The sequence below is a fragment of the Schistocerca cancellata genome, chromosome 2 (assembly GCF_023864275.1).
Source record: "Schistocerca cancellata isolate TAMUIC-IGC-003103 chromosome 2, iqSchCanc2.1, whole genome shotgun sequence".
Taxonomy (NCBI): Eukaryota; Metazoa; Arthropoda; class Insecta; order Orthoptera; family Acrididae; genus Schistocerca; species Schistocerca cancellata.
In genome coordinates this window covers 1,037,337,871-1,037,360,900 of record NC_064627.1, presented here as the reverse complement: position 1 = coordinate 1,037,360,900, position 23,030 = coordinate 1,037,337,871, and the positions used below count along the sequence as shown (strand labels likewise).

General features: G+C 39.1%; 1 protein-coding gene across 6 annotated transcripts in view; it reads left to right on the top strand.

Annotated features, from left to right (window-relative positions):
- LOC126163007 (Fanconi anemia group A protein-like) overlaps positions 1–23,030 on the top strand; it is a 250,025-nt gene that overhangs the window by 178,925 nt on the left and 48,070 nt on the right. For all 6 annotated transcript variants that reach the window (XM_049919870.1, XM_049919866.1, XM_049919865.1 and 3 more), the window contains 2 exons: positions 2,669–2,952; positions 3,769–3,874. In XM_049919870.1, coding sequence (XP_049775827.1) covers positions 2,669–2,952; positions 3,769–3,874 — 390 coding nt within the window. The remainder of the gene's footprint in view (positions 1–2,668; positions 2,953–3,768; positions 3,875–23,030) is intronic.

Here is a 23,030-nt window from a genome sequence, read left to right as displayed (position 1 = left end):
AAAATAAATCATGTTTTCATTTGACACCATATATCTATTGAACAATGTACATAGAAGTGCATGAATTATGGATCCCTCAAGAAATGTTTGTACATATACGAATACATGTTGGTATGGTGGAAGAAGTTGCTATATAGTCCTGCTTTGACTACTTTTCCTGGATTCTTTCAAGAAACTTGGTAAGATTTACTCTGCCATATTAACCTCTAGTTACTTTTCTTCCCTGAAGCGTGCAGTAGGGGAGATGCACACCATAGTTTCGCACACCGCCTAGACTCTCTTTATTTTGCTGGACAGTCATTATCAGCAAGGATCCAGATTTTTTGCTGCTACTTCACATTTCTGTCAGATAGGTACAGTTATCTAAAATTTTCACTTTGTAACATGCTGTAGAGAACACCCACAAAAAGAAACAAGGTTTGTATGCTATGTTCCATTATGTTTGCATTTCTTCTCAGATTCTGTGATGCTATTCCAAAGTACATTAAAAACATTACTACCACCTAAGAAGCAACCACATGGCATTCACTGTTGTTGTTGTTGTTGTTGTTGTTGTTGTGATCTTTAGCACCAAAAATGATTTGATGCAATTATCCATTTTAGTCTATCCTGTGCAAACTTCTATCTCTGAATAACAACTGCAACATACATCCTTCTGAATCTGCTTACTGTATTGGTCTCCCTATACATTTTTTTTTTACCTCCCACATTTTCCTTCATTACCAAATTGATAATTCCTTCATGCCTCTGGATGTGAGCTATCAACTGATCCCTTCTTTAGTCGAGTTGTGCCATTAGTTTCCTTTTTCCTCAGTTCAGTTCAGTGACCTTCTCATTAACTATTCAATCATAGTCTTTAGTGTTCTGTAGCACACTTTTTCATAAACTACTATTCTCTTCTTGTCTGAGATGCTCATCGTCCACTTTTCACTTTCATGCAAGCTACACACCAGACTAATACCTTTCAAAAAGACTTCTTAACACTTACATTTATTTTAGATGTTAACAAATTCCTCTTTTTCATAAATGCTTTTTGTGCTATGGTCAGTTTACATTTTATTCCTCTGTGCTTTCAACATCATCAGTTAATTTGCTCCACAAATAACAAAACTCACCCACTACTTTCAGTATCTCATTTTCTAATCTAATTCTCTCAGCACCACCTGATTTAATTAACTGAATTCCACATTTATGTCTTTCTTATGTTTATTTCCATTGTATAACTTTATTTCAAGACACTATCCATCCCATTCAGCTGCTTTTCCAAGTCCTTTGCTGTGTTCAAAAGAATTGCAATATCACTGGCAAATCTCAATGCTTTTATTTCTTCTCAGTGAACTTCAATTTATTTTCCAAATTTATCCTTGATTTCCTTTATTGCTTGTTCACTGTGCAGATTAAATAACATCAGGGATAAGCTGCAACCCTGCCTCACTTCCTTCTCAGCTACTGCTTCCCCTTATGTCCTTTTAATTGTTGCAACTGCCGTGTGGTTTCAGTGCAAGTTGTAAATAACTCTTTGCTTCCTGTATTTTATCCCTCCAGAATTTCAAAGAGTATATTCCAGTCAGCATTGTCAAAAGCTTTTTCTGAATTTACAAATATTCTAAAAACAGGTTTGCCTTTCTTTAACCTATCTGTTAAGGTAAGTCATAGGGTCAGTATTTTCTTAAGTGCTCCCAACTTTCTCCAGAATCCAAACTGATTGTCCCCTATGTCAGCTCTTATCAGTTTTCCCACTTTTCTGCATATAATTTGTGTCATGTTTTGCAACCATGGATTATTAAATTGATGGTTCAGTTGCATTCACACCTGTCAACATCTGCCTTCTTTGGAATTGGAATTATTAAATTCTTCTTTAAGTCTGAGCTTATTTCAACTGTCTCATATATTCTTGCACACCAGTAGAGTTGCATGTCCTCAGGAAGAACAAGGGCTGTAATTTCCCTTACTTTCATCTGTTTGCAGTACCAGGACAAGGTCAAATTGGCCAATGTACAACACCACATCAGTCAGTCATCCAGGTTTTTGCCTCCTACTGCTCCTTTTCAGGAACCACAGGTTAGACTGGCCTCCCCACAGATACCCCTCCATTATGGTTGCACCTACAACACAGCTGTCTGTATTGTTGAGCCACAAATGCCACCCCACCTCAGCTAGGTCCATGCTGACAAGTGAATTGTATTGTGAGGCATCAGTGGTACAATTCATCCTCCAGAATGCATGTAAGACCATTATACCAAACATAGAAATCATCTTGTTTGACCATAACCATTATCAACTGCTATGCATTACAATTACTTCCGTGACAACCACTACCTCAGGAACTTGGTGAAGATCAAGGTCATTTCTGTCATTTAGCACACTCATGGAGCAGTACTGCAACAAGATGACACTAAATGTCATAAAGTCCACGTGCTTTTTATGGCTAAAATAGTAATAATGATAATGTAAAATAAAAATTAAATAAACTTCCACTGTAGTCTATCTGTTAACTTGATATGTGAGAGGTTGGAATTGAGACAAATAAACTTTTGAAGCATTTAGAACATTTAGATGGGGTATTTCATAACTGCACATGGAACTTAATCAGTATTTTCTTGCCATCAGTTGAAATAAAAAGTTTTTTACTCATGGCATAGGACTTAAACACATTCATCATTCACAGATGACACTGAATGAGTGGCTACAAGCAGAAGCTGACACGGCAACTGAAAGTGAATCTGCAGGGTGTCGTCAGCAGAGGCTAATAGCGAGGTGCTCTCCTCCGGACAAAGACACTCTTCCCAATTTATTCAACGCAGCAATAACTTTCACTGATGCATCTCTGGAATCTGATCTTGTATTAGTGTTAACTTACGTCATGGAAACAAATGCAGCTAATATTGGGTCATCATGGCTGTTGCAACAGTGGGCCAACCGAAAGCCCACAGAGGATAATCGCATTTGCAGGTAATGCAACTGAAGTATAGTGACCTGTCATTGAATGCCTAGAGCAAATATTGTATTAAAATCTAGTTTAGAAAATAACCATAGCTACAGTTCTTGTAACTGTTTGTGTGGATGCTATCAACCATTATAATTTTTAACTTTATTCTGCTCCATGGTTTCCATAAGCATTTTAGGTCAAGTGCTTCAGCAGTTCCATTGAAAAGGACACGACTGCATTCCTACACCCATTCTTATCCAGTTCGATCCTGTGGTCCGTCACTGAAGCTGCTGTTGTCACTATAATGTTCAACCCTAATCCTCCTTCTTTCCTTTGTTTCCTACTCATTTCTGGTTTTCACCTGAAAGGTCACCTCAGTTGTTTATGTGTACAAATTTAGGATGAAACGCAATGTAGGTAATAACATTTCACACTTCCAGCATTGTACTTCAAAACTTCATCTGGATGGGGCTGACTTAAATTAATAATTGTTACACTGCTTGACTGTTCATGTTTACAAAGAATGAAAGTAGAGATCCCAACCATTAAAAGTTGCATATTGTAAAGTGTAAAAACAGTGACACAGGTTTGTGACATATAAACTGTGTAAGAATAATGTTTGCTGTATGACACAGCACACTCTCATACAGTCAAACAGTTAAGGAATTCTTATATGTGTGTATCGACGTATTGTGACCTGTAGCTCCTGTTACCAAGGAAAACTTTAGGGATGAGTAATTGCATAACTGCTGCCTACAAAAATAATGTGAACTAATATTGAGAAATCTCATCTTTCCTGGTACTGTTCTTTTACTTAAATATGGAATTTTGTCTTCCAGTATTGTAACACGATTACCTCCTTGGTTGATCTTCACATCTAACTATTCTGTGACTCCAGGAAGGCAAATAATGCAAGACGTGGCAGCCTTTATAACCAAACGTTTAGTAAGTGGTTCCTTTGTTCTCTAGCATACTGAATTAGGAAAGGGTAGTCTAGCGTTTACTATGGTTTTATTATACAAACTGTTATTTCAAAGATGTTCATAATTTCTCCAGGTGTGTGTGTGTGTGTGAGTGTGTGTGTGTGTGTGTGTGTGTGTGTACACCTACTCTAGCCCAAGACAGGATGTGTGTATTCTATCTCAAGAAAGAATTCATTCCAAAAGCTAACAAGTTTTCTTTCTGTTTTGTGTGTGCCTGTCAACAACTCAATGTCTCTGCTGTTTGGTGAGTGGTCACCTTTACTCCTGGAGTATTTACATTCTGTCAGAACTTCTCAACTGTGAATATTTTTTAACTTTGAGCTAATATTTAAAATAAATAAGTTCACTCTCTTTTAGAACTACATAGTGTAGAAAGACAGCAGTTCCTGAAGTGCTTTCAGTCATATGTTGAAATTTGTTATTATTACATTATATTGTTGTAATTACTTGGTCAACAATCAACATAACAAGGGACAGTTAATGAACAGTGTTGAATATCTTAGCAACTCAAAAGTTCTTTTTGAAAAAAATTAGAAAGATGAGAAATAGGGGGTGAAATCAACATGCAGCCAAGCATAAAGACAGAGCAAAGTGAATACTAATGAGCAAATTTTTTGTTGTGGGTGGTACCAGTCACAGGTATCACATATTCAAACCTGAATTTTCCAAACAAAGTATTTTAGTGTGCAATTTTGAACATGGCCGATAATGCAGCAACCGTAGATGAAATTTATAATATTAATTGAAAATACAGCTCTTCGGTTGAGCAGGTAAAAAATTTTCAACTTTACCTAGGTTTCAACTGCTCTAAGGCAGCCTTCATCAGAAGTAAAAAAATTTTACATTACATAGAGTAAATAGTTATGAAATGGTTTAGAGTAATAGTGCTCACGTTAAAGATAAAAATATATTTGTACATTATAAAAGTTTCCTAGGAATGCACAACTTGATTAAGACGCGCCGCTAAGGATCGCGTCTTAATCAAGTTGTGCATTCCTAGGAAACTTTTATAATGTACAAATATATTTTTATCTTTAACGTGAGCACTATTGCTCTAAACCATTTCATAACTACTTACTCTATGTAATGTAAATTTTTTTTTACTTCTGATGAAGGCTGCCTTAGAGCAGTTGAAACCTAGGTAAAGTTGAAAATTTTTTACCTGCGCAACCGAAGAGCTGTATTTTCAGGTAATATTTTATATTTTAGTGTGCTCAGTCAGTTTTGGTTGAGCAGAGGTGTAGCATGGATTTGTGCCATCCAGTGCAAACTCTAAATTTGCTGCCCCCACCCCTCCCCCTTATTTTTGTAATTATTGTGTCACTATTTTGAATGGATTCAAAGTAATTCTCCATGTTTTTTCAATGCAAACACTTTTGTACGTTCATCAGTGTTAATTTGTACCTCTTGTTCGATTACCAAAGTAGCTGGATTTGTTAATCTCAGTGTGGGCGTTGTAGATCTTAAATAATTTTTTACCTGAATTTAGTGAAGCTTGTCTCACAACTGGCATTACTTATGGCAGCTGTGAGGCATGTTCTCAGCATTGTAGCTATATTAGGTAACCATCCTTCATATTAGCACTCAAAAATAAACTTTAGTAAACCTAGTGGGCCAAAACCAAAAATTTTTCTGTCTTACAGTCTGTTGTATGTAGACACACACATGAAAGCTTAAGATCTTCTCTCTCAGTATATTGAGAAGCTTGGTTGAGGTTGCACTCCTTATCATCGATGCCCAATAGTTTCGCTGTTCATATTTTTCAGCAAATTTTGGAGCTGCCTGAACCTTTCTTGAATTTCAGCAATTACTCTATTTAATGGAGAAAACATTGTTCATTTCAAATTGTCTTCATGTGATAAGCTGTGATCACCATGTCAGTTACCAGAAATGTACCACCTCTTAATTCATGTTTGAGGTTGGGTAGAAATGACTGTTGCACGCTTGTCTGCTTTCCAGTCATTGTAGCAGCATTATCGTTAACTTGCCCGCTACAGTTTATAATGTCAAGCCATCAGCATCAAGCCTACTTAGTATCGTCTGACTAATACCATCAGCTGTTTTATTTTTTGTTTCAAGTAAACATGTAAAAGATTCCCAGTACCAGTACCCATACTTCCCAATTCTCAATCATCACAGATTGTAATACTTTGTTGTTTGATTTCTTATTATCTGAGGTACTGTCGCATATCATTAAATAATACTTATGTTTTTGAACGTGACCCATAATTTTCTGGTGAGCTTTATTTCCTATAATTTCAGTAAACCTGTTTTAAAATTCTGGTGACATATAAGTAAGCGAAATTTTTTGGCCCATTTTTAACCTTACTAAGTGTTCTCAGAAAACAGAATCTTACTTCACCAATGGATACACCATTTCTAAAAAATTTGTCTCAATTGGCACTGGTGACAACATAACACCAAATTTTGTTTTGCCAGAAGTCCTGTTATATCAGAGATTCTGGCTAGAACTTCTTGCCTTTTCTTTCTTTTGCCCCAACTCCTTGTTCTTGTTTCATAATAATCTGTTCTTTTTAAAGTTGTTTTTTCAATGCCTTCCATTTGCAAAAATTTTGGTTGTTTGTAACACTTGATTCATGGATGGTGGCTTTAGTGTTCAGTTTCCAACCACCGAGTGTTACACATTGAAGGAGCAAAAACTTCAATGCATTTGGTGAGATTGTGTTCTCAAACGAACAACAGAAGCAAACCAATGATGCTATAGAATGAGAATAAGCCATCCAAGTGCATAAAACATTTTCACCATTCGTCATTGTGCATCAAAACCATTTTCAGTTACCGGCCTCCTTTACAATGATTCTGGTGTGACAGAAACCTTGCCTGACTGGCTGAACTTGTATGGTACTGTTGGCTCTTCAGCAAATTCTGCATTAAAGTGCTGAAAGACTTCAGTGCCTCGTCATATTAACAGCAATGGCATGTTTGGCTATATTTTCAGGCCATTTTCCAATATGGTTTTTGACAGTCTGAGCCTGTTGATGTGGTTAAAGTTTGTTCTGGTGTGGCAATTTCAGCAACTGTATCAGAATCATGTGATGCTGACAAACTCTTAGTATAAATTACATGTCCTGGCAAGTCATCAGTTTGGGGTACTTAGTTTTGAGCAGCACTAGCATCCGAAGATCTCATACCTGATGGTCCTGGCATTGATTCTGGCGCCTCTGAAGAAACTTACACAAACTTTAGTGTTGCACCTTTATTTTTTCTAATGGTTTACTCTTTAGCTTTCATCTTATTTTGATACAATCACCCTTTTCGTGGTTAGGTGGGCTATAACAACAAAAATCCATGATAGAAATAAAAAAATAATGATACCATGACTGTGTTGCTTGTGTATAGAAAGAATAGCTCATTAATACATTAAAATGAGTAAATACTATTCAGGGTGGGTAAAACCACAAAGCCATTGAAGAGCTTAAAAATAAAAAAATAAACATTTACCTTAACTTTCCTATACATCAGACAAATTGTGTAAAACACATAAACATTACTTTGGAGTAACTAACAAATTTAGGGGCATGTGAAACTTTATCAAAGTTAGTCAAGAAAACAATCAAACTGAACACACCATTGCATTTGTTGCATGGTAACACTAGAACCTAGTTGGTTCCACCCATTTCAAAATTCAAAAAGTGAAATTGATTCTTCTATTTGGAATAAAATATTTGCAAAGCTTTTATTTGACTTTTCATAAATATAAGTACTAATGTATGTTTGTTTAGGTTAAATCTTGCAGCTCTATTTTGAACCGTTTCCACTTGTGCTGTTGCCTCAAAAATCTGTGTAAGTACATACATAGTCCAAATGACAATACAGTTATCTGATATAATGAGCCTGGTCTGATGCTGCAGACAGGATTATCCACATCAGCCAGTCACTGCCAAAACAGACATTGAAAAATGTCTTTACAGTGTGGAAGATTTTGTAAGCAGAAATAATAATAGACTCAGATGAGACAGTTGCTGAAAAGTCAAAGAAAACTTGAATGTCATTTCAAATAGGTATCCCACTCATACAATTATAGTTGCTGATGACTTCAGTCTATGCTCAGTATGTTGGCAAAAATACATGTTTAAAGTCAGTGCTAGGAATAAAATTCGTCCAAAATCGACTGAATACCTTCTCAGGAAATTATTTTGAACAACTACTGCAGGAGCCTGCTCGAAGTGTAAATGGTTGCAAAAACATACTTGACCTCTTAGCAACAAATTCTGGAGCGTCATGATAGATATAGGGATTAGTGACCACAAGACAGTTGTAGCAAGTCTGAATATTGTAACAGCCAGCCCCACCAAAAATAAATTCAAAATACATCTATAAAAAAAAAAAAAAAAAAAAAAAGAAAAAGAAAAAGAAAAACACACATAAAATTTTCTTGACACCTTCCTAAGAGACAGCCTTCTCTTCTTTCAGTCAATTAATTAACTAAGCATGAACCAGATGTGTTTTAAATTCAAGGAAATAGTATTGACAGCATCTAAGAGATATATACCAAATAAATTAATAAGAGAGGGTACTGATCCCCGGTGGTATACAAAACAAATCAGAACACTATTGTAGAAGCAAAGAAAAAAGCATACCAAATTTAAAAGAATGCAAAATCCCCAGCATTGGCAAAGAATCTCAAAATTTAGCAAAAACTTCAATGTGAGAGGCTTCTAATAGTTTGCAGAACAAAACTATCCCTTGGAATCTGGCAAAAAAAAAAAAAAAAAAAAAAAAAAAAAAAAAAAAAAAAAAAAAAAAAAAAAAACCTGAAGAGATTCTGGTCATATGTAAAGTACACTTGAGGCAAATTGCAATCAATACCTTCACTGCACAATAACAGTGGTTTTGTTATCGACAACAGCTCCACTAAAGCAGAGTTACTAAACATGCGTTTTCCAAAATTCCTTCACAAAAGAAGGCGAAGTAAATACACCAGGTTTTGAATCGGCAAGAACTGCCAACATGAGTAACGTAGAAGTAGATATCCTTGGTGTAGTGAAACAGCTTAAAACACTTAATGAAGGCAAGGCTTCCGGTCCAGATTGTATATCAGTCAGGTTCCCTTCAGAGTAACCTGATACAATAGTTCCATACTTAGCAACCATGTAAAACTGCTCGCTTGTAGAAAGATCTGTACCCAGAGACTGGAAAGTTGTACAGGTCACACCAATATGCAAGAAAGGAAATAGGAGAAATCTGCTGAATTACAGAACCATGTCACTAATGTCAGTTTGCAGTACCATTTTGGAACATATACTGTGCTCAGACATTATCAATTGCCTCAAAGAAAACAATTGACAAATAGCCAACATGGAGTCATAAAATATCATTCTTGTGAAACAGAACTAGCTCTTTATTCTCACAAAGTAATGAGTGCTTCGATAGTTGACATCAAATTAATTTGATATTTTCAGATGGCTTTTGACACCATTTCTCACAAGTGACTATTAATTGAATTGCTTGTCTGTGTAGTGTCCTCTCAATTGTGTGACTTAATTTGAAATTTCTGGTCAGAAAGGTCACAGTTTGTAATAATTAACAGAAAGTCAGTGATTAAAAATAGGTAATATCTGGTGTTACCCAAGGAAGTGTTACAGGCCCTACTTTTTGTACCTATGTTGGCATACAACTGTAGTCGTTGACAAATCACAAATGTTTCAATCACATGGCTGTATATGTCCTGTCGTTTGACAGTATAGATTCCATTCTGTTTCAATAGTTTCTTCCTCAGGAAAGAGAAAAGGTTAGGTTGGAGAAGCTTAAAAAGTAAAGGCAGTTCTTATATGGCGATTCATGTGCTTATGCAATTTATTGGTGGTCATGTATATATGGAACACTGTTCAGGAGACACAAATTAGTTGACAAACTACATGTTCAATTTTGTAAGTTACATTGCCTTCAGTATTGTAGGATTTACCAGTGGCTAAGCTGGAGTAGGTGGTAGTGGGATGGTGCATAGATCTAACGGGTTGGGAGTGTCGTATGATTTGTCTAGGACTTTAGGTGTCAGAAGGGGACAGTGAGTGATTTGGACAGGATGCCATGGAAAGAAGATCTCTTTTTGTAGCAGGTGATATGAGAAAATCATAGCCTTGGCAAAGTAATGTTTTGGGGGTACATACTGAAAAATGAGCCACAGCAGAACGTTTTTCGGAATGGGGACCACAAAGTAAAATTCAGTGAGAGGAGCCTTTTAGTGAGGACACTGCGCTAACATGCACACATGTATAGAGAAGCAATAGAGATTAATAAACACCATGATAATTGTAATAGAAAAAAAGAAGGTTTGAAGTTAGGTAAAATATTGATCTCGACTTTGTGCCAACAGAATGGCAATCGATTATTTACAATCGAGAATGGTGACGCCATCCATAGATAATCATACAGTGGACATCACATGACATATAGTGGTGCCCTCTATGCGCTCTATAAATGTGACAGCCCCTCAAGGCTTAGTGGCAGTAACTGTTTTACATCAGATGATATCTCCCTCAGTTGGAAACGAAAGATTAGGAAGCAATTTTATGCACTGACCACAGCCCCTCAGCCCAGAAGTTTTAACTAAAGAAGACGCTGGCTGTGAAAGCCTATATTGTGTGATTAAACACCATTACAGGAAGGATATGTCAGTTTTGGTGTGGCAATTGGAAGGGCTGCACAAGAACATAGCTCAACAACTGTGTACACTCACTTTCCTGTTACACTGCCACAGTGCTGTGACAGTTTCAAAATTTCTGAAGGTGAAGAGAATGTTTAACTCAGCACAAGCTAACTGTACCTACAGCTGCATGGAACTAGTGATGCTACAGGAGTGAATCCACCAGGCATACAGAGAACTGGCGGCAGCTAGCAGTAAGCTATTATACCTCCATGTACATATCAGTTATGTAATGCAGTGTTGTGACTGGAATATGGTGGATGGGCTAATGTTCAGAACTATGGAACTCAGTGCACAAGCATTCACTAATAGGCAGAAGAGGAATTTGATGGCTTACAGAGAGGCAGACATGAAACATCAGTTGCTGGCAATTCTCGAGCAATTATTAACTTGTCAGGGAGAGAATTAACCAAAGAAGAAAGTTAAGTTCTATAGGAAGGAGGTAATTTTGCAGTGATGCTCTAAAGCAGGGATGGGCAGGAATCCTGCACGTGTGCGGTGCACTTGCTCGTGTGCAGTTAACAGGTGTTCTGCGTGCACTCAGGGGTAAGTTGGCCACCCGCTTCTCTCCCTCCCCACCATACCGTCTCTCCGCTCCTTGCACCGTAATGCGTTTTGTTTCCTAGCTTGCTTTACTGAATGAAGGAATAAGGTTAGTAGGAGTGCTTGAAAGAAATCACGGTTTGAAAGAGTACCTATTACCTACGATATGTTTTATTTAATTATTACAGGTGGAGTTTACAATACATTTAATGTCTGGAACAAAATTTCTACATACAGACAAACGCAAACATTTATGTAAATTTTCATCACTGATGTTTGCTCTTAACCGAGACTTATTAATTTTCATAACAGAAAATAATCTCTCACAAACGTATATCGAGCCAAACATTGACATTATCTTCGCCACTTCACGATGGAGATGAGGAAACTCTTGCTGTGGAAAGTCGTGGTAAAAGTCCATTACACGTCTTGTCAAAAATGAACTTGTCTCTCCGACGATAATTACACTGTAGATCTGTTAATTCCATTTGCAAATTGGGATGAATATCATCTACAGGAACAGCAAATGGTCTCGAGAACCATTCAAAAGCTTGGGATAAATATCATATATCCCCAAATCACTTGAGAAATTCCTATTTTATTGCACTAAGTACGGAAACATATTCTTTGCAATTCTGTTCTCACACAGTAGACAGAGTAGGGAAATGCACTGCGTTCCCTGACAAGAGCTGTCGTTCCCACAGCTCAAGCTTGCTAGTGAAAGCTTGTACCTTTTCAGACATTTCACAAATTAGCTGATTTTCTCCTTGCAAACTTGTGTTCAATGCATTCATGTGTCCGGTAATGTCCACTAAAAATGCAAGGTCGGCAACCCACTGTGGATCTTTTAACTTGGGATCATACCTTCTTTTGTCCTTTAAAAACTGATTTATTGGTATTCTCAGCTCAAAAAATCTTTTTAGTACTTTACCGCGGCTAAGCCAGCGGTCTTCACTGTAGTATGGTATGTCACCATACTCTTCCTCAATTTCAGCTAAATATGTGTGAAACTGTCTATGTGTAAGCTCGTGGGATCTCAAATAATTAACTGTCCGAATAACCACTTGCGTGACGTCCCCCAATGTTGCTGCTTTTGCACAGAGTACTTCTTGGTGCAAAATGCAGAGGATGCTGTACAATGATTCTTCTGTATGCTGTAGCTTTTGTCTTAGTAATCCAACAAATCCCATTTGTTCCCCTTTCATTGGTGTCACTGACACCAAACGTTCCCAGTTTAATCCAGCTGAATCTACAGCTTCTTCAACGGCTTTTAGGATGTCCGCGCCAGTGGTTGTGCTTTTTAAAGATATCATATCTAAAAAATCCTGTGTTATGTGCAGAGCAGTGTCCACGCCGCGGACATAAATCACTAATTGCGCGGTGTGTGAAATATCTGTGGACTCATCAAGTGCGATGGAAAAAGCAATAAACTCCTGCACTGCACTCCTTAATTGACGGTAAACGTCACCTGCCATGGCACTTGTACGACAACTTACAGCCCGCTGAGAAAGAGTGATAGCTCGAAACTGATTTGCATTCAGTGGGCAAAGTAAATCAGCAGCATCATCCATGCACTCCTTTATAAACTCACCTTCAGCAAATGGTTTTCCAGCTCTCTCTATATTAAGCGCAATCTTATAACTTGCACGTACCGCTGGGCTATGATTGTTGTCGTCCTGAAAAATTGAAAACAGTGCTCCATAAAATGTTAAATCAGTTAGATGACAGACATGATGAAAGAAAGTCGCAGATCTCTCGTGACAACAGCAACTTACATCAGATTCATCTCGTATCGTCAGATCGCTCTTCTTAAGCTCAGTCTGCTCAGAATCCGACAATAAATTGTACTCGTCATTGTGAAATTTATTATAATGGCGTTCAGTACTAAACTTCCGCTGACAAGTGAGAATACTGCCACATATTAAACATTTTGAATTATCACAGTTTTGCACAAAGAAAAAATGATTCTCTCATTCCTTTTTAAAAGATAGCAAATCTCCACTTCTCCGTTTCCTTGACTCACTCTGCATTTTCCGGTTCTTGAAATACAACGTTCACTATGTAGTGGTCGCTTCGCATCAACGTCCGCAGCTTAGCCTGGTACTACACTACCGGCAACCTGCTGGCTGTCGCCACTGCCCCGGTCGACGACTGCACGTGAGCAGCACACGTGCAGCGCTTTGCGCTCATGAGCCGCATGTAATGTTTGCCCGCCCTTGCTCTAAAGGTTCCCACTGAGGACATTATAGCAAATGTGGAGGCAGGAATCTGTCTGTTATCACCATAATCTGCTGATGAAATTAGGATAGAAACGGCCAGAATATTACCCAAATGAAGCCACCTAACAGTAATTTGTCTCAAGCAGAAAGGAAAGTGCTAAGGGAGATCAGTGCAGATAAGAGCATCAGTGTACTTACAGCTGGCAAATGTAATACCACAGTTTTGATGAAAAACAAAAATTACAAGAAGAAGATTAGTGAACTTTTTGATCACACTACTTCTACATATACATCTATTTCATACACAACAGATATTTTTCCAACTGATGTAGTGGCTTTATTTAGACACTGCATTGCCACAAATTATTTCCAGTAGAGCTGTGAATTATATGAACAAATTGAGGGGGTGACTATAGACAACCCTCTTAGTCCAGCTGTTGCCAATTTATTTATGGAGTTCATCGAACAGCGGGTGCTACACACATCTACATCTACATCTACATTTATATTCTGCAAGCCACCCAAAGGTATGTGGCGGAGGGCACTTTACGTGCCACTGTCGTTACCTCCCATTCCTGTTCCACTCGCATATGGTTCGCAGGAAGAATGACTGCTGGAAAGCCTCCGTGCGCGCTTGAATCTCTCTAATTTTACATTCGTGATCTCCTCGGGAGGTATAAGTAGGGGGGAAGCAATATATTCGATACCTCATCCAGAAACACACCCTCTCGAAACCTGGACAGCAAGCTACACCACGATGCAGAGCGCCTCTCTTGCAAAGTCTGCCACTTGAGTTTCCTAAACATCTCCGTAACGCTATCACGCTTACCAAATAACCCGGTGACGAAACGCGCCACTCTTCTTTGGACCTTCTCTATCTCATCTGTCAACCCGACCTGGTACGGCTCCCACATTGATAAGCAATACTCAAGTGTAGGTTGAACGAGTGTTTTGTAAGCCACAACCTTTGTTGATGGACTACATTTTCTAAGGACTCTCCCAATGAATTTTGACCTGGCACCCGCCTTACCAACAATTAATTTTATATGATCATTCCACTTCAAATCGTTCCGTACATATACTCCCAGATATTTTACAGAAGTAACTGCTACCAGTGTTTGTTTCACTATCATATAATCATACAATAAAAGACCCTTCTTTCTATGTACTCGCAATACATTACATCTGTCTACGTTAAGGGTCAGTTGCCACTCCCTGCACCAAGTGCCTATCCGCTGCAGATCTTCCTGCATTTTGCTGCAATTTTCTAATGCTGCAACTTCTCTGTATACTACAGCATCATCTGCGAAAAGCCGCATGGAACTTCTGACACAATCTACTAGGTCGTTTACATATATTGTGAAAAGCAGTGGTCCCATAACACTCCCCTGTGGCACGCAAGGGGTTACGTTAACGTCTGTAGACACCTCTCCATTGAGAACAACATGCTGTGTTCTGTTTGCTAAAAACTCTTCAATCCAGCCACACAGCTGGTCTGATATTCCGTAGGCTCTTACTTTGTTTATCAGGCGACAGTGCGGAACTGTATCGAACACCTTCCGGAAGTCAAGGAAAATGGCATCTACCTGGGAGCCTGTATCTAATATTTTCTGGGTCTCATGAACAAATAAAGCGAGTTGGGTCTCACACGATCGCTGTTTCCGGAATCCATGTTGATTCCTACAAAGTAGATTCTGGGTTTCCAGAAATGACATGATACGTGAGCAAAAAACATGTTCTAAAATTCTACAACAGATCGATGTCAGAGATATAGGCCTATAGTTTTTCGCATCTGCTCGACGACCCTTCTTGAAAACTGGAACTACCTGTGCTCTTTTCCAATCATTTGGAAACTTCCGTTCCTCTAGAGACTTGCGGTACACAGCTGTTAGAAGGGGGGCAAGTTCTTTCGCGCACTCTGTGTAGAATTGAATTGGTATCCCATCAGGTCCAGTGGACTTTCCTCTGTTGAGTGATTTCAGTTGCTTTTCTATTTCTTGGACACTTATTTCAATGTCAGCTATTTTTTTGTTCGTGTGAGGTTTTAGAGAAGGAACTAAAGTGCGGTCTACCTCTGTGAAACAGCTTTGGAAAAAGGTGTTTAGTATTTCAACTTTACGCGTGATCCTCTTTTTCAATGCCATTATCATCCCAGAGTGTCTGGATATGCTGTTTCGATCCACTTACTGATTTAATGTAAGACCAGAACTTCCTAGGATTTTCTGACAAGTCAGTACATAGAGTTTTACTTTCGAATTCACTGAACACTTCATGCATAGACCTCCTTACACTAACTTTGTCATCGTTTAGCTTCTGTTTGTCTCAGAGGTTTTGGCTGCATTTAAATTTGCAGTGAAGCTCTCTTTGCTTTTGCAGTAGTTTTCTAACTTTTTTGTTGAACCACGGTGGGTTTTTCCCATCCCTCACAGTTTTACTCGTCACGTACCTGTTTAAAATGCATTTTACTATTGCCTTGAACTTTTTCCATAAACACTCAACATTGTCAGTATCGGAACAGAAATTTTCATTTCGATCTGTTAGGTAGTCTGAAATCTGCCTCCTATTACTCTTGCTAAACAGATAAACCTTCCTCCCTTTTTTTATGTTCCTATTAACTTCCATATTCAGGGATGTTGCAACGGCCTTATGATCACTGATTCCCTGTTCTGCGCTTACAGAGTCGAAAAGTTTAGGTCTGTTTGTTATCGGTAGGTCCAAGATGTTATCTCCACGAGTCAGTTCTCTGTTTAATTGCTCGAGGTAATTTTCGGTCAGTGAAAGACTGACTAAGAGGTACCACTACGTGGATGATGCTTTTCTTGTTCGGACTCACAGCAAAGAGGAGCTGGATGTCTTCTTGGTGCATCTCAATGGTAGTAAGCCAAAGATACAGTTTATGATGAGGAAGAGAGCAATGGTCAACTTAATTTTGTGGACGTGTCTGTAAATACATAGGTGGACAGGGCTCTGGGCCCTAAGTTATACAGAAAGATTTTGTTGGCTCTGTCCAGCACAGTTTTAATGACACCTCTCTTTTATCTATGATTCCTTGTGCAGTTATTGATCAGTGTATGTTACACTGATCAATACCTGCACAAGGAATCATAGATCAAAGAGACGTGTCATTAAAACTGTGGTGGACAGATCCAACAAAATCTGTGAGCCAGTTTATTTGCAGGATGAATTAAATAACTTATGGCAAGCCTTCAAGAAAAATGGATCCACTAGTAAGGAGATTTATTGAGTACTCCATCAAAGAAGAGAAGAAGCTGGAACTACTGAGCAACAGAAGCCGCCATCTGGAAAAGATTTCCTCATTCAATAATAAAATTATGGATCCCAGTGGGAAAGTTTTGCTCAAGTACGGGGTCAAAACGATCTTTAGACCCACCAAGAAGATTAATGAATATTTAAGAACAGTGAAAGATGCATGGCACCCCTACGAACACCTGGGGTATATAAAATTCAGTGCAGTAGTGGACAAGTCTATATAGTAACTATGAAAATAAGTGTCTACATGCACATAGGTGAACACAAAAGGAACTGTCATCTGGGACATACCAAAAAACAGGCCATAGCAGAACTTGTTCTTCAGGATAGGAATTACAAAATAAAATTCTGTGAGATGAGCATTTTAGCAAGGACATGACAGTATCATGCATGCATGTACAGAGAAGCAATAGAGAGTAATAAACACCATCATAATTTTAACAGAAAAAAGAAGGTTTGAAATTTGATAAAATATTGATGTTGACCTTGCGCCAACAGAATGACAATTGATTATTTACAACTGAGAATGATGATGCTCCATAGATAGTCATACATTGGGCATCACATTACGTATGGTGGTGCCCTCTATGCTCTCTACAAATGCAAGAGCCCCGCAAGCCTTAGTGGTAGTAGCCATTTTACCTCAGAAGATGTCTCCCACAGTTAGAGACGAAATGTTAGGAAGCAGTTTTATACATCAACTGCGGCCTTTCAGCCAAGAAGTTTTAACAAGACGCTGGCCATGAAAGCCTGTATTGTATGATTTCAAAAACCTTCCATAAATGATAAACACGAAATAACAAGTAATTGTTGGTGGTTGGGTATGAACCAGTGACCCACAGTAGGCCAGCAAGCGATGCTAATCACTGCAGTGCAGTGATGGCAACACAGCTCACGGCATTGCTCCCTATACTGGAAAAACAGTAATGTACTGTTTCAGAAATCCTCGTTGAAGCCAACTACAGCAAGTTGGATATAGGTCATACTGGTCCTCTGGATGGTGGTGCTAGTGGCTCCTCATATTCCGGTAGTGTTTTTACATCCTCTTTGCTCTGATAAGCATTGCAGTAGCCCATACCATAGAAGCTTTGTGATCGTCGATTGGGGCTTCCATTTCCTTGCAGCTCCCACTGTTGATCTACACCTCTGGACTGTAGTAAGGCTTCATACGAAGGACATAAATAATGTCTTGGCACTTTTGTCTCCTTGATGGAGTGTAAAATGTGATGCCCAGAAAGCCCAAACGATACAATATGGGCCAAACTAGTGCTTTAGTAACTTTTCTGATAGTCCCACTTACTCTATAGGCAAAAAAAAAAAAAATTCATACCATGTCTCTAGGCTGTATCTCACTGACTGAAGCTTGGTATTATAGTGACCCCTGTCTTTCTCTGGGTATCCAGGGTCCATAATGCGAGCCAGCTACATTGCTTCTTCAGTCTTAATGATGAAACATTTCACATAGTCATCCTGAGTACAATCCAGTTGAAATTTTAACATTTTATCCATTGTTGTTTCATCCGTGCGACCTTGGAACGAAAGAATGGTGGGAATCCTGTAGTGTCTTACTTCACTGTGTTGTGCACAAGGTCGTGATGGGCAGTGCTGTATCCCAGTCTCTCTGTCCGACATCAGCATACATCGACAGCATATCTGCCAACTTCTTATTAAAGCATTTTGTGAGGCCATTCATCTGCAGATTGTGTGTCCTGACTGGAGAGCTTTTCCATGATCAGAGATCATTACAGGGGTGCTCTGTGCTTCAAAATTGTGTCTTCTTCAAAGAACTTTACACGAGTTCCACAGCTTTGGTGACAGCATAGCAGGTGAGGTAGTCAGTGCAGACTATTAACCTTCGATTTCTGCTGTCTATGACTATATCTACATTTGTACTCTGCAAATCACTGTCAGGTGCATGACATGCAATAATTGTGCTAATCTTATCCTTACTATCCCTACATGAGCAAAATGTAGGGGGCTGTAGTACAGCCCTAGAGTAATCATTTAAAGCTGGTTCTTGAAACTTTCTTAACGGACTTCCTTGGGATAGTTTACATCTGTCTTCAAGAATCTGCCAATTCAGTACCTTCAGTATCTCTGTCATACTCTCCCATGGATTAAACGAACTGGTGACAATTCATGCTGCCCTTCTCTATATGCATTCAGTATCCCCTACTAGTCGTATCTGGTATGGTCCCATATACTTGAATAATAGTCTAGAACTGGTCGCACAAGTGATTTGTAAGCAAGCTCTTTTGTAGACTGATTGCACTTCCCTAGTATTCTACAGATAAACTGAGGTCTACCACCTGCTTCACCCATGACTGAACCTGTGTGACCATTCCGTTTCATATCCTTACAAAGTGTTGCACCTACGTATTTGTATCAGTTGGCTGATTCCAAGAGTGACTCATTGACATTATTGTCATGGATACTATGTTCTTTCTTTTTCTGAAGTGCAAAATTTTACATATCTGAACATTTAGAGCAAGTTACCAATCACTGCACCATGTTGAAATCTTATCAAGATCTGACTGAATAGTTATGAAGCATCTCTCAGATGGTACTTCATTATACAAGGTGTACAACTTTGGTTCCGCTGTTTGCCAATAGGTGGCGACAATGGTTCTACATCTACATCTACATCTACATTTATACTCCGCAAACCACCCAACGGTGTGTGGCGGAGGGCACTTTACGTGCCACTGTCATTATCTCCCTTTCCTGTTCCAGTCGCGTATTGTTCGCGGGAAGAACGACTGTCTGAAAGCCTCTGTGCGCGCTCTAATCTCTCTAATTTTACATTCGTGATCTCCTCGGGAGGTATAAGTAGGGGGAAGCAATATATTCGATACCTCATCCAGAAACGCACCCTCTCGAAACCTGGCGAGCAAGCTACACTGCAATGCAGAGCGCCTCTCTTGCAGAGTCTGCCACTTGAGTTTGTTAAACATCTCCGTAACGCTATCACGGTTACCAAATAACCCTGTGACGAAACGCGCCGCTCTTCTTTGGATCTTCTCTATCTCCTCCGTCAACCCGATCTGGTACGGATCCCACACTGATGAGCAATACTCAAGTATAGGTCGAACGAGTGTTTTGTAAGCCACCTCCTTTGTTGATGGACTACATTTTCTAAGGACTCTCCCAATGAATCTCAACCTGGTACCCGCCTTACCAACAATTAATTTTATATGATCATTCCACTTCAAATCGTTCCGCACGCGTACTCCCAGATATTTTACAGAAGTAACTGCTACCAGTGTTTGTTCCGCTATCATATAATCATACAATAAAGGATCCTTCTTTCTATGTATTCGCAATACATTACATTTGTCTATGTTAAGGGTCAGTTGCCACTCCCTGCACCAAGTGCCTATCCGCTGCAGATCTTCCTGCATTTCGCTACAATTTTCTAATGCTGCAACTTCTCTGTATACTACAGCATCATCCGCGAAAAGCCGCATGGAACTTCCGACACTATCTACTAGGTCATTTATATATATTGTGAAAAGCAATGGTCCCATAACACTCCCCTGTGGCACGCCAGAGGTTACTTTAATGTCTGTAGATGTCTCTCCGTTGATAACAACATGCTGTGTTCTGTTTGCTAAAAACTCTTCAATCCAGCCACACAGCTGATCTGATATTCCGTAGGCTCTTACTTTGTTTATCAGGCGACAGTGCGGAACAGTATCGAACGCCTTCCGGAAGTCAAGAAAAATAGCATCTACCTGGGAGCCTGTATCTAATATTTTCTGGGTCTCATGAACAAATAAAGCGAGTTGGGTTTCACACGATCGCTGTTTCCGGAATCCATGTTGATTCATACGTAGTAGATTCTGAGTTTCCAAAAACGACATGATACTCGAGCAAAACACATGTTCTAAAATTCTACAACAGATCGACGTCAGAGATATAGGTCTATAGTTTTGCGCATCTGCTCGATGACCCTTCTTGAAGACTGGGACTACCTGTGCTCTTTTCCAATCATTTGGAACCTTCTGTTCCTCTAGAGACTTGCGGTACACGGCTGTTAGAAGGGGTCGAAAGAAACAGATCGCAGACATCAGGCAGTTAGCTTGGACCTCGGTCAACATAACCCCACTCAAGCATTAGTCGATTTGTGTTTGCATCATAAGGTTGTTCTTGAGAGAAAATGTAAGTTTATGAGCCTAATTCTTGTCATTTGCGGGAGGTGTTACTGTTTTGTTTCAATATGAAGAAAGCAGCGGCTGAGTCTCATTGAATGCTCACAAGTACATATGGTAAGGATGCTATTAGTGAAAGAATGTCATGAGTGGTTTCAATGCTTCAAGAACGGTGATTTTAACGTCGTAGACTGGTATAGTGATGGAAGAGAGAATGTTTTCGAAGATGCAGAATTGGAGACATTGTTGATTGAAGACTCACGTCAAACTCAAGAAGAATTGGCACGATTAGTGGGAGTGACACAGCGAGCCATTTCTAAACGTCTCAAGGCTATGGGCCTGGTTCAGATAGAAGGAACTTGGGTCCCGTATGAGCTGAAACCAAGAGACGTTGAACGGCGTTTGTGTGTTTGTGAACAGTTGCTTCAGAGACAAAAATTTAAGGGATTTCTCCATTGTTTGTGACCGGGGACGAAAAATGGGTTCATTATGATAAACCTAAACCCAAAAAATCATGGGGATATCCTGGCCATGCTTCCACGTCGACGGCCAAACTGAATATTCACGGCTCCAAGATCATGCTCTGCATTTGGTGGGACCAGCTCGGCGTCGTGTACTATAAGGTGTTAAAACAAAGTGAAACAATCACAGCTGCTCATTATTGAATGCAATTAATGTGTTTGAGCATAGCATTAAAAGATAAACGGCCACAATACAGCGAGAGATGTGATAAAGTGATTTTGCAGCATGACAATGCTCGACCCCTCATTACAGAAGAGGTCAAAACATACTTGGAAACATTAAAATGGGAAGTCCTACCCCACCCGCCATATTCTCCAGACATTGCTTCCTCTAACTATCACCTGTTTAGAACAATGGCGCATGGCCTGGCTGACCAACACTTCCGATCTCGTGAAGAAGTCACAAATTGGATCAATTCATGGATCGCTTCAAAGTCTGAACAATTTTTTCGACACGGGATTTGTACGCTGCCCGGAAGATGGGAGAAAGTAGTTGCCAGTGATAGAAAATACTTTTAATGATAGATGTGTAACCAATTTGTTTCATTAAAGCCTCAAATGTTGGGGAAAAAATGTCGGAAGCAAAGTTGTACACCTTCTAAATAAATGCATTCTCCGCAAAAAACCTGATGTTCTTATTAATATTGTCTACAAGGTCATTAATAAACAATGTGAACAGCAAGGGTCCCAGCACGCTTCCCTGGGGCAATCCATAATTACTTCTACATCTGATGATCACATTCCATCCAAATAACATGCTGTGTCCTCTCTACTAAAAAGTCCTCAATCCAGTCACAAATTTCTCTTGATACCCCATATGATCTGCTTTTGACAGTAAACTTAGATATGATACTGAGTCAAATGCTTTTCGGAAATCAAGAAACACTGCATCTATGTGGTGCCTTGATACAAGGCTTTCAGTACGCCATGGGAGAAAAGTGTGAATTGGGTTTCACATCATCAATGATTTCGAAATCCATGCTGGCATTGAGGAGGTCATTCTGCTCAAGACACTTCATTATGTTTGATCTCAGAATGAGTTATAAGATTCTACAATAAATCGATGTCAAGGATATTGGATGGCAGTTTTGTGGATTGCCTCTACTACCCTTCATGTAGATGGGTGTAACCTGTGCCTCTTTTCAAGAACTGGGCACGGTGTTTTGTTTGAAGGATCTACAATAGATTATACTTGGAAGAGGGGCTAACTCAGCCACAAATTCAGTATAAAATCTGACAGGGTTTCCGTCAGGACCTGGAGCTTTGTTAAATTTTAATGATTTCAGCTGCTTCTCAACACCTCTTCCGCTAATACTTATTTCAGTCCTCTTTTCTGTGGTACATGGATTAAATTGGGACAATTGTCCTGGGTTTTTCTTTTTAAAGGAACATTTGAAAATGGAGTTAAGCATTTCAGATTTTGTTTTGCTACCCTCAATTTCAGTTCCTCTCTCATTCACTGGGGACTGTACACTAACTTTGGTCCACTAACAGCCTTTACATATGACAAAAATTTCTTTCACTTTTGTGACATGTCATTTGACGATATTCCGCTACAGTGGTCATTGAAGGCATCACACATTGCTCTCTTGACAGCCGAACGTGTTTCATTCAGCATTTCTCATCTATAGCCTTACGCTTCGTTTTACACCTATTATGCAGTAATCTATGTTTTTTTAGAAGTTTCTTTACAGTGACTGTATACCATAGAGGTTCCTTCCCATTATGAACTGCTCTACTGTGCACA